This window comes from Leuciscus leuciscus, assembly GCF_965113295.1.
Source record: "Leuciscus leuciscus genome assembly, chromosome: 21".
Lineage (NCBI taxonomy): Eukaryota > Metazoa > Chordata > Actinopteri > Cypriniformes > Leuciscidae > Leuciscus > Leuciscus leuciscus.
This window is the reverse complement of record NC_138745.1, coordinates 14,220,580-14,233,405: the sequence shown is the minus strand read 5'-3', so window position 1 is coordinate 14,233,405 and position 12,826 is coordinate 14,220,580. Positions and strand designations below refer to the sequence as shown.

The following is a 12,826-nucleotide window of genomic DNA, read 5'->3' as shown; positions in this document are numbered from 1 at the left end:
AAATATTAAAATTCAAACTCATCTCATGTTCTTTTATTTAGAGAGATAAATAAATACAGAAAGTGCATATGACAATTCTAAACATCTTTTAAGCAGATGTATAGAATTGTGTTTAATGACACATTAAAGAGCCACAAAATGGCATTTATTGTTTAAATTTCTCAACAAAAAAAAAGACCAAAAGTTGAGACTTTGTTTCATATCAAAAGTAACTTGCTCTGTCCTGTCTGTCAGCACGTTGTCAGTGTACTCTTTGCTCCTCAATGTATTTTTCACTGCGTGAGAACATGGTGTGGCGTGAGAGCGGCATGGCTTGTCGGACAGAGCAACAGTAACTAAAGGGGGCGGGTTATTGCAAACGGCTAACGTATCGTCTAACCGACAATTATAGTTATCGGAAACGATAACTATAATTAATCGCAATATATTTCCTCGATAAATCGATATCAAGAGTTAGACTGCACAATTTACTTTACTTCCTGAACAAGCACGAACAAGCGCGCACACGATATATATATATATATATATATATATATATTAGTGCTGTCAAACGATTAAAATATTTAGCCTAATCGCGATTAATCGCATTAATGTCATAGTTAACTCGCAATTAATCGCTCATTTTTATCTATTCTAAATGTCCCTTGATTTCTTTTTGTCCCATTATTTTTTTCTCATTTTAATGCTCTTAACATGTTCAAAACATGGAAAAGTGGATTGGCTTGGTTTGTGCAAATGTTTTATTGTGTTATTGAAAACAACATTGGCATATACTGTAGTGTTCAATTTCACACTAACATTCTCACTTGGAGCAAATAATCGCATCAGAGAATTCACATCAGCTGTGTGCTTGGCCATCAAGTGGCATTTCAGACTGGACGTGCTGTGATGGTGGCTCAGTTCACAACGACAAGGTCTTGTCAATGGAACCATTTGACAACTTTTTAAAAAGTAAACTTTCCATTCAGAATCTTATTGGTATCCATTTCAGCATCTCGCGCTCGCCATCCACTCAAAACGTAACGTTAGCCTACTACTCTCAAGCCCAAACAAGTATGTGTGACGTGCCTGTTGTTTTGTTTCTGGTCTAGCAAGATCCGGTGTGGTGTTGTAGTTTTTCTAACATTACTAGTTGTTGCAACAGCATGTGAAAAAAACTACAAAGTTTGCTAGGCCAAAAAGAACGTTAATCTCGCGATAAAAAAATTGACGCCGTTAAAATGGGTTTGAGTTAACGCCGTTAATAACGCGTTTAACTGACAGCACTAATAATATATATATATATATATATATATATATATATAAATGTTTAATACAGCTTTCATTTTTTTCCCTGTACATTAGAATGTGTCCTGTTTAATTTTTTATTTTTTCTAAACAAAAAATAATGACTATCATACATTTTTTACCATGATTTACAGGAGAAGACCCACTAAAATGTCATTCAGTGTAATTATTTATGTGTCAAAAAAATCTTACTTGGCATAGGCTATTTAAAACAAGAAACATTTGGTGGCATATTAAAAGACTATTTAAGGATTACAGTGCAGCCCCAAATACTAATCAGTTCTAATTTTTTATTATTTATACTTCGCTAATATCCTTCACAAGGTTTTACCCGTTTGTCAGAAGTTTTTGTAAGGAAGTGAAAATTTAGTATGATCACATTATTTTAAACATTTTAATAATTACAGGTCAGAAAAAGCATAGTTTAATTTTTGCCAAAAAATATTTGTTACGCTGAATGATATTAACAAAAAGGGAGATAATATTGCCAGTTTCCATAATTGCAATGTTTTTAGTATTAGTCTGTATCAGACTAGTTTTAAAAATATTCCTGAGTAAACGACGGCAGAACCAGATGCTGAAAAATAATAAGCATTTTATTCTACAGTTCTGATGCTTCCTGTCATGCTTGCTAAGCTTCTCACTTTGTTTCTAGGGGGTGGTGGTGGCGCAATGGATAAGACACATGCCTTTGGTGTGAGAGACCCGGGTTCGAATCCACTGTGAGACACCAATGTGTCCCTGAGCAAGACACTTAACCCCTAGTTGCTCCAGAGGCGTGCGACCTCTGACATATATAGCAATTGTAAGTCGCTCTGGATAAAAGCGTCAGCTAAATGAATAAATGTAAAATGTAAAATGTAAATGTTTCTGACTTGCTCTGCCCTAAAATTTACTTCTTGCAGCTATATTTATGAATACTTTTTGTTTGTCAAGGAGATTCCCCTCAATGGTCTCTTTTGTACTTGTGACATACTGTAGTGAGGGGGAACTCTGTTCAGAAATATTAGTAAGCTATTTTTCTGACAAATCGCAATCCTGAATATCTTTCGCTTTTCCTTGCCAAAGTATGATAACTATAATGATAATAATAAAGACATAGTTTAAAAAAAAAAAATCATTCTAAATATAAAAAAGAAGAGCAGAGTCAATCAGAATCCATTCCGCTTTAAAAAGCTCAAGCAACTCCGGAGCAGGTTCTGTTCCAGGGTTAGTTTACTTCAGAGTTGTTCAGCGCATGCTCGCCCAATTGATGAGGCTCCAGTGAGGGTGACAAGATTGCGCACATTATTATATATTATAGTTATATCCATATATAAAGCACTATAAAAACAAGGTAATGGTAATTTTATTATTTTTTATATATATACACCAGGGATGGAAATTAGCACCCGCCACCAGCCAAATGCGGGTGATTTTGTGTTGTGGCGGGTAAACTCGCGTCACCTACCGGCCACCGTGGCGGGTAAATAAAAATAGCATACTGTTTCACATGGACGGCGGACACTTTTAGAGGAGGCACACCTTCAAAAAAATGTGGCGTTACATCGAAGGTCAAAAAACGTTTTTTTTAAAGAACGATGGAGAAAAGCAGACAATGGGGAGTCCCGAGATTGGTTAGTTTACGACGAGACAAGGTGGGCCTTAAATTAAAAACATTAAATTAAAACCGTTACTCAATCACTCTTTAACCTAATAAAAATGACTGATAAAATAACAGATTAAAATATAAAATAAAATATAGATTTTAATAGCTTGATGCTCTTTAAATATTTTGTTGCATTGTAAAAAGTGTCGGTGCATAGGACGGACCTATCCGCGATCGCTCTCCATGGTTCTGACCAAAGAAGAGCGCTTTGGAATCTCCATTACGCATCATACCGTTGTCTCTTAGTGCGCTACGAAGACTCTTGAGGTATAACTTAACTAAAGGTATACTGCCACTAAAGGTATACCATTGCTAGGCGTCTTCAGGGCTATCATCCACTCGCGAGGCAGAGGCGCTGGCGCCCTCCCAGCAACGGCGCTGTTCGCCGAGAAAGATATGATACATCATGAGATGCGCAAATATGTCTGGAGACATGACATGTAAGACATGATTTTGACCACTTCATTGAGTTTTGTTTTGTAGAAAGGCTCTTTTTAAAAGATTTTCGTTTTGTATAAATTGTATCTTAATTTTGATCAATGTTTTATCAACGAATTGCCTGTATTTAATAAATATATGAAGAACATATATAGCAGACAATGTAATAAGGCGCCGGCATGATCACTTGCATTGCATGTGAACTGGAGGGCACCGAAACTCAGCTTGTGCCTCACAGATTTGAGAAATATAGGCTATATATTATACAGAAAGCTTGAAATGTCTACTTTTAAACGAAAATATTCAAAACCAAAAATAATAGGCTCTCTGATTGTGAAATCCATATGAAATGTGCATTTCTCTCTGGCGTTCATGGCGAATCCGCAAAACACCAGTTTATTAATAAATAATTAAATGTCTCCTTGCTATTTTAGACACATTCATTTTCATTACTTTTACCAGTTCTTTGTGGCAAGCTTTATGCGTGCGGTTGTGGGCTTGAGTGCGGCTATATTACGTAAATGCGCATTATCCTGTAGGCTATAGCCTATTTAAGCATAATTAAAATAATATACAGGGGCGATTTGTCCACGAATGGCTTAAATGAACAACAACTAGTCGACTAGAATTTTTTTTTAAGTCGGAGGCAGCCCTATTCCACATATTTTCGAACCAGGATCAGGCCATTCTGGGTTGAGCGAGCGACCTTGCGGAATGAGCGAGCGGAGCGGAATATTCAGAAATGCGCTCTCCACTCACGAGCTCTGATCGGAACAAACCCGTCTGCTGAATTTGCGCAGAAACATCAAGATAGACATAACTCGCTTTTTAAAATTTTTAAAACTAAACATTTAGACTATTTTAGCACAAATTATGATCTTATTGACGATTTTTTATAGTTCTTGAAAAAATTCGAATATATTAATGTTTTTTGAAGACAAGTTTTGGGTGGGCCTGTTGAAAAGAGAAGTGGGTGGGCCTACTAACGCACCCATAATGCCTTGCCTGGTGTGTGTATAAGAACGAAAGAGAAAATGTCAGTATTTAATTGAGACTTGAGATTAAATAAACTGCTTAAGTATTGTAGATCTTGTAGTATTAATTTTCACATGCAGTTACACATTGTAGGTTAAAAACAAAAAAGTGGCTGGTAAAAACATTGAGTGGCTGGTAGATTTTTAAATCCACCAGCCACAGTGGCCTGTGGACAAAAAAGTTAATTTCCATCCCTGATATACACACATATACAGTACCAGTCAAAAGTTTGGAAACATTACTATTTCTAATGTTTTTGAAAGAAGTCTCTTATGCTCATCAAGCCTGCAGTTAAAAAACAAACAAACAAAAAAACAGTAATATTATGAAATATTATTACAATTTAAAATAGGGATGCACCGATCCACATTTTTTCACTTCCGATCCGATCCCGATACCTGAATTTGGATATCGGCCGATACCGATACTATTCCGATACCAGAGCTGTGTTTGCTTTAATATTATTATCATTATTGTTTATTTTATATGATGCTGAAATAAACTCCTCTCAACAGGCAAGTATGATATGTAGGCCTACATATTTATGCATGTATGGTAAGTATAAGGTCAGAAAAGGAAGTCAGAAAAACAGTAAATCCTGTTAACAGGAAAAATCCCATTCTGAAAACAAATATGCAACTGTAGGTCATGTCAATATTTATTACATTCCCAAAATGTCAAATACTTGAGTCTTGAAATATAAGAAAAGTGCAAGTGTAAACATCTTACACACACACACACACACTATCTAAAGGGTGGTCCTCGCTCCGATGCTGTAACTCTCTCGATGAATGCTCGATCAACATCAGCCATGTGCAAACAGACAAGCGGATTTCGCCTCAGACGCGCGTCAATTTCGCTTCAAACTTTTGCTTTTTACGAGCGTCAATTTCGCTCTGGGCGCGCGAATGGATTCAAAATATTCAAGCGTCCAACTAGACGCGGCAGACGCGAATCTGACGCGCTATTCGCGTTTGGTGTGAACGCACAGTAACGTGGTGCTTTTTTAAATGTTTGATTGCATTCGTTGTGTTGTACGACGCGTGGGAGCTTCAACGAGCTCTGAATTACGGCTTTGCAAACATTGCATTTTGCTGTCTTGCTCTGCGGTGTTTCCAGTGTGAAGAATTTCCACACAGCGGCCGCAAACTGCGGAATGGATTTCCTGAGCGGTGGCGTGTCTCATAACTCTGTGTCTCATTGAGCCGCGCCTCCGTTCAGGAAATCCATTCCGCAGTTTGCAGCCAGCTAGCAGACTAGCCGGCGGGAATCACTTTTGGAGTCATTTCAGCAGACAACGTTAAAGCGCAGACATGACTCAAGGATATCGGATATCTCCGCAGGTTGGATCGGGAAAATCCGATACGTGAATTACGTTGGTATCGGTCCCGATACCGATACTGGATCGGATCGGCCCCATCCCTAATTTAAAATAATGGTTCTCTTTTTTAATATATTTTAAAATGTAATTTATTTTTGTGATGCAAAGCTGAATTTTCATCAGCAAGTACTCCAGTCTTTGGTGTCTTATGATCCTTCAGAAATCATTCTAATATGATGATTTGATACTCAGTTATTATCAATGATGGAAACAGTTGTTCTGTTTAATTTGGAATACTTTTTTCAGGATTCATTGATGAGTAAAACGTTAACAGCATTTATTCATTAAAACAGCATTTATTCAAAATAAAAACATTTCTAACAATATAAATCGTTACCATCACCTTTTATCAATTTAACGCATCCTTGTTGAATTAAAGTACTAATTTCTTAAAAAAAAAAAAGTTATTGTTCCCAAACTTTTGAACGGTAGTGTATATTGTTACAAAAGATTTCTATTCTAAATAAATACAGTTCTTTTTAACTTTTTATTCATCAAATAATCCTGAAAAAAGTATCTCAGGTTATAAAAAAAATATTAAGCAGCACAACTGTTTCCAACATTGATCATAAATCAGCATATTAGAATGATTTCTGAAGGATCATAAGACACCAAAGACTGGAGTACTTGCTGATGAAAATTCAGCTTTCCATCACAAAAATAAATTACATTTTAAAGTATATTAAAAAAGAGAACCATTATTTTAAATTGTAATAATATTTCATAATATTACTTTTTTTTTTTTTTTTTTTTTAACTGCAGGCTTGATGAGCATAAGAGACTTCTTTCAAAAACATTAAAAATAGTAACGTTTCCAAACTTTTGACTGGTACTGTATACACACACACATATATATATATATATATATATATATATATATATATATATATATATATATATATATACACATACATACATACATATATATACATATATATACATATATATATATATGCTATAATGTATGTCTATAATAAAAGACATAGCCTATATCATATAGACTATCCCAGCTAACAATGACCTGGCGGTCCACCAGCGTTTTTTGGGCGGCACAAAGTCAGCGGTTTGACACGGTCGGACCTCCGGCGGCACACCATCGGCAACCCGACCAATCTGAAAACCCTGTCGGTCTGCCAGCGTTTTTTGGGTGGCACGCCACCAGCGGTTTTCCGCGGCTGGGCCACCGTCGGCACACTAGTGGCAAGCCGATAGTCGGTCCACGTGTTTCTGAGCGCTTACAGGACGTCTTTAATTTATAAATGTATATTTGTTTTAATCTATTTTAACAGTTAAAAAGAATCTGAAAGCACAGAATAAAAAAAATTGTGAAACTGACCTAATAGCTGCAGCAATATCAAAAGCAAAATGTTGGTGATATAAAAAATACTGCCTATGAGCATTTTTAGCACGCGTTCAAATGAAATATGGGGCTTGAGTGTTCGTAAAAACAACAACAAAAATATTTAAATTATTTTTAAAAAGCCACAATTGTCCCACTATCACGTGCAGTAGTGGTAATTGCACCTATGCATGGGTCATATAACTTCAAAATGAGTTTTAAATTCATAATTTTATGAAGAGAGTTTTATTCAAGTAAGGTTCTTATTCTAGATGTTTATGTTTGTAAATGCTGTGTGACTGTGACGCGTTTTAATGTGCGTGCGCGTGAACACTCGAGCCGGGTTCAAACACTGGAGTGGAGATGAGTTGCCAAGGAAACGGCGCGGGACCGCACCGCACTATTGCAACTGTCAGCAAAACTCCGTCTCTCGCTGTTGTTTTCACTGCTTTCAGGTGAGTTTAGCCTCTAAAATCACACAAATAATACACACAACTGTTCTTGACACTTATCTTACTTGTAATTGACACGCGTCTGTTGAATATTTACTTTATAGAAATGGTTTAGTGTCTTCGAAAAAGTCCGTTAGCATCTCAACCGTTTTCAGAAGAGGTAGGCTAACTTTATAGCTTGAGCTTTTGTTTATGAAAGTTTGGGCCTTTAATCACATCTTATGTGTAGATGAGAGGTTTTGATAGTTTTGTAAAGATTTTGCTTGGACGTAAGCTAATTTAACGTAAACGTACTGTTAATCGGTGACGTCACTTACATGGAGTACTTAAAAATTGCTGAAACTAGCTCAACGGTTAACAAATATTGATAAAAATTGTTCTGTGATTTCAGCAGCAACACAAATAATCCCTCTACAACAGAGGAAAGCTCCAAAATGTCGACATTTTTGAAGAAAGCTGCTGCCAGAGAAGTGGGAAACACATGGTGAGGTGAGGAAGCTCATTAAATAACAGAGAAGATTTTCTTTTTCCCTAACATATTAGTTAATGTTATCTCATTGTTTTTTTTGTCAACTTGTTCTCTTTCAATTAGGACTGGTTTTATATTTCTATTTCCATCTGATTAATCGTGGGCCTCATTTAACTGAGAGTAAGCATTTATGAATAATTTTGGAAATATTAAATAAAATATGAAAAACATTGCACTGTTGATCAAACTAGTCTACTTTAATGTTTCAAAAGGAAGTTTGATTTGTTTTGTGTTTATCAATGTCAGATGGATAAATGAATATTAGATGCAGTTCAGGGTAGGATCAAGTTTCTCTCTGTGAAAAAGAATGTGTGTAATATTCAAAATAGTTTCTGTGTTTTAATGTGTGTGTTTGGGTAGCGTGTGTATGCATGTATCCACACATGCTCAGGTCCAAGGGCTCGATGTTTGCAAGCACACATGCACATATGTGTACATGAACATAATGAACATGTTCATATTTTACTTAATATTTTCAAAATTATTCATAAATGCCTACTCTCAGAAAAATGAGGCCCACAATTAATCAGATGCAAATAGAAATATAAAAACAGTTGTAACTGAAAGAAAACAAGTTGACAAAAATATTGAATCCAGAATTGGGTGATAATATAGCATAACAAGTGATTTATAAGCTATTTTTTGTAGACCAGTTATTTTTGACTGGGAACACCACAAGTGTTATAGGGTTTTGAACACAACACAATGAAAAAGTAAACCTAAAAACATACATTTTGTTATCCTAATTAAGAAATCATTGTCTGTTCTTTCTATTTTCTGCATTTCACTTCTGTTGTAGCTTCTGTCCTTTTAATAAACCTGTCATTGTATAATAATATTGTTGGCTCTGTGGCAAATGGTTTGTTGTGTTCCTAGATCCTTCCATGCAGATGTCCTGCACCATAGCAGAGTTGAGCTGATCATCATCTCTGAGGCGCTATCAACCATATGACTAGTGAGTAAAACCAAGCCAAAGACAAATTTCCACTTGTGGACAATAAAGGAACTAAACTAAAACTTCAAACATACACTAATGTTGTTGGTAAAAAAAAAAAAAAAAAAATGTTTTGAAAGAAGTCTCTTAGGCTCACCAAGACTGCATTTATTTAATTAAAAATACAGTAAAAACAATAATATTGTGAAATAATATTAAAACATTTAAATAACTGTTTTCTATGGAAAACATCACATTATCCTTCAGAAATCATTCTAATATGATGATTTGATGAAACGTTTATGATTATTTTCAGTTTTGAAATCAGTTGTGCTGCTTCACATTTTTGTGTTTTTCAGGATTATTTGATGAATAGAAAGGGAAAAAAAGCATTTTTTTAAAAAATCTTTACTCTCTCTCTTGGTCAATTTAATACATCTTTGCTGAATAAAAATATTTATTTTCTATTCTTATAAAAATAATCATTCTATTGAACCCAAACTTTTGAATAGTAGTGTAAACTACCATTTATATATATGTTGGGTCTATTTAACAATCCTGGAGAGAGAAAAAAGAAAGTGGATTAAAATGTTACACTGGTTTACAAAAAAATATTAATCAGCACAACTGTTTTCAACATTGCAAATACTCAGAAATGTGTAGGACGTTTGCATTGTGAGAATGTATAGTATTCAAATATAAAAATGCTGACTCGTTAGGTCATGTTTTCTCATTAAAATCTGACGATTTCCTATTAATTCAATAGAATGTAAGGGAATAACTCTAGAATATCCTTCCTGATATGTTTGGGGCCCAGAAACATGATCCTAATTTAAATCTGGATTAAAGACACATCTCTGTAGCCAAGCATTCAATTTACACATCTCATAATCTTGTTCTACAGTTAATATGTGATGAAATAATAAAAAGTGCACATGATCATCTTTTGCCTAAAATAATATGACAGCAGCAATGCTAATCTTTCTCCTGTTGCTTCCCTGTTTCTATCTCAGGATGCTCAGCAAGTTCACTAGAGATTACAGCAGCTCTAGTGTGGATCCAGCCTCACTCGTGAAGACTTCTAATGACACCAACACTCAAAAAGACTTCAGATGGTGGCAACTATAGATGGACACAAAACTGCCAGATATTATCCTTACATTGCATCGGCCCAGTTTCACACACAGGGCTTAGATTAAGCCAGGATTAGGCCTTAGTTAAATTAGGATTATTTAAGTAGCTTTTTTAAATGTACTTCAGAAAAAAAGAAGGAAAAAAAAACATTACTGGTGTGCATATTGAGACAAAACAATGGCCCTGAAATATTTTAAGATATGTCAGTGCAAGTTGCTTCCCGTTAAGACAGTTCAAAAATGCATTTGAGTCAGGGACTATCTTAAGCCTTTTCTGTGGAACCGGGGAAGGTAAGGGAAGGTTTGCATGACAGTTTTGCTGACAAATAAACAGGAATATCTTAGTACACGTAACTAAGAGAAAGAGTAAACATTGTTCTAACATATTACCAACATTGTAAGAATAGCGGGTTAAAAATCTGCAACCCTTTGAAGGATAGCAATTAGGACTTTAAACTCATGACTTGGATTATTTTATGGACATTACTTTGTTGCCAGAAGATGCTCTCCAGTGAATAGCAGTCGCCTCTGGCTGATTAAAGGATATTTTGCGATTGTATAACCTTGAACATGCATTTTTTGTAAAGCCGCTATGAAACAATTTGTATTGTGAAAAGCACTATATGGTTTTACTATGGTACAACTGTACCAACCATGTTATTTATTTATTTATTTATTTATTTTTCAAACCATGGTTCAACTAGTAATATTGCTGTAAAATTATGGTAATCATGACTATAAACGTATGTTTTTAAACCTTGGTTGTTGTGAAAGCATGGTTCATTTTGTTAGCAACTATGGTTTTACTGCAAATGCTGTGGTAAAACCATGGTTAATTTTCATAAGGGTACAACTTATCCTATAATGTACTTGACTAATAGTCACATTGGATAAAAGAATCTGATAAATGTAATGCAAATGTATCCATTTCATCTGTTCACTGAAAATTAATTTAATAAAAATTAATTTGCAACTGCTATTGAGACTGGTGTACATTGCTTTTTTTATCCATTATAGTGAATTTTGGTTAGCATGAGTAACTGATTATAAACCGTGGACCGACCGTGGTCCGCCAGAAAACACTTATTATAAACCAGCGGCACGATAGCGGACCACCGTCGGGAAAGCGGCGGCTGCCGCTGGAGGTCCGCTAGAATAACGATGAGCAAAACGCCAGTGATCCGCCGGCGGCATCCGCCGGTGGGCCGCCAACTTTGCCACCGGTGGTCCGCCACTGGCCCGCTGGACTCATGTTAGCTGGGATCTTACCTTTCAAGTAATGTGGAAGCAAAATGACTAAACAAAAAATAAACGTACACAGCCATGTTAACTTTGCAAGCACAGACTGTATTTAGTTTATATGGATGCCGGAGTGCTGGATGATTAACGTTACTGACATACAGCATGTTAAATTATATTAGAGTAAAGAGATTAGGCAAACATTCTGGGAAAATTAGAACAAAGTTGCTGAAATTTAAGGGGACTTTATGCAAACCTAAAAAGAACATTCCATTTCCGTATTTCCAAAACTTTTCTTGCTAACCAAAATAAAGCCTTAAAAAGACGTTTTTTGTGTGTAACGTTATACGAACATTCTGGTAACGTAAACAGTTGGGTTTTAAGTAAATAGCCTAACTGACGTGAACATCAGTTAATTACCCGCGTATAACAGTACAAGTAATAACACGTCACTTCTGCATGTAAAATTATAACTATATTGACATAACTATTAACTAGGTAGGCTACATCTTTTTCGCACCATATAACGTTAGCTTAAACAGTGGGACCAAATCCTACTATTTTAGGCAGTCAAAACATTTCTTTAGAAATGTATTTATTTACTTTAAAAGGCCAGCTGTGTTGATAAATGAGTTTAGTCTGATTGTTTGGTCCGAGCACGAGACAACGCGGAACACTAAGCGAACAGCGGCCTAAAGCTTTTAAAGCTCATTACAAAGCCAGAACGCATGAACTTGGGATGAAGTCCATAAGACAATGCCTTCACTTCAACATTTTGTCAAAACATCAGCGAATAACATCATATTTTCGGGGGCTTTGGTTATGTCTACATCAGTAGGCCTAGAAATCTTACCTCATTGCTGTGGACCGCTGAGAGAGAAAAGAACGATCGCAGAGAGCGGTGTAGTATACCATTATAAAGGAAGGGTATTTCACCCAAATCATCAGCGTTCATACTTCATTAAATATGCATTGTTGTGCAAAGGAATAATAAATTATGTTTCACAATGTGTGCATTCACATTTAATCTGGATATTATTGGGCAAGCCTAAACTGTTATTCATTAAGGTAGACGTGAGTAAGAATAACAGACCCCTTTTTCAATTAAAATGGTACGTGCCAAAAAAGTACAGCGGACGTCGTGACGTAATCTCGTTTTGCGTCACATGCGTTAGGAGATCAGAGATGTGCTGCGTCCCAATTCGCATAGGCCTACTATGCGAATCCGCATACTCATACTGAGTTCGAATCCGCATACTCATACTGAGTAGGTACTTAATTTCAATAAGTAGCCTACTTACAGGGTAACTAAACACCTGGTCAGAGCCTGACTCCCCCCTGGTCGGGCACCTGAGACTAGTTTCAATAGCGCCCGCTCTCTGTAGGATGAGTTGCCATGAGAACGACTGAC

General features: G+C 35.8%; 1 protein-coding gene and 1 long non-coding RNA gene across 2 annotated transcripts in view; both read right to left on the bottom strand.

Moving 5' to 3' along the window:
* Window positions 1–12,392, bottom strand: part of LOC309485823 (large ribosomal subunit protein eL19-like) — a 60,803-nt gene extending 48,411 nt beyond the window's left edge. The window contains exon 1 of the mRNA XM_082152881.1: window positions 12,269–12,392. Coding sequence (XP_082009007.1) covers window positions 12,269–12,360 — 92 coding nt within the window. The 5' untranslated portion in view covers window positions 12,361–12,392. The remainder of the gene's footprint in view (window positions 1–12,268) is intronic.
* LOC309485883 lies at window positions 1,935–12,262 on the bottom strand. Its single transcript, XR_014201302.1, has 3 exons — window positions 11,446–12,262; window positions 6,710–6,799; window positions 1,935–2,610 (listed from the first exon to the last, which is right to left on the bottom strand). It is a non-coding gene; the product is annotated as an uncharacterized lncRNA (long non-coding RNA).
* Window positions 12,393–12,826: the final 434 nt, after the last annotated feature.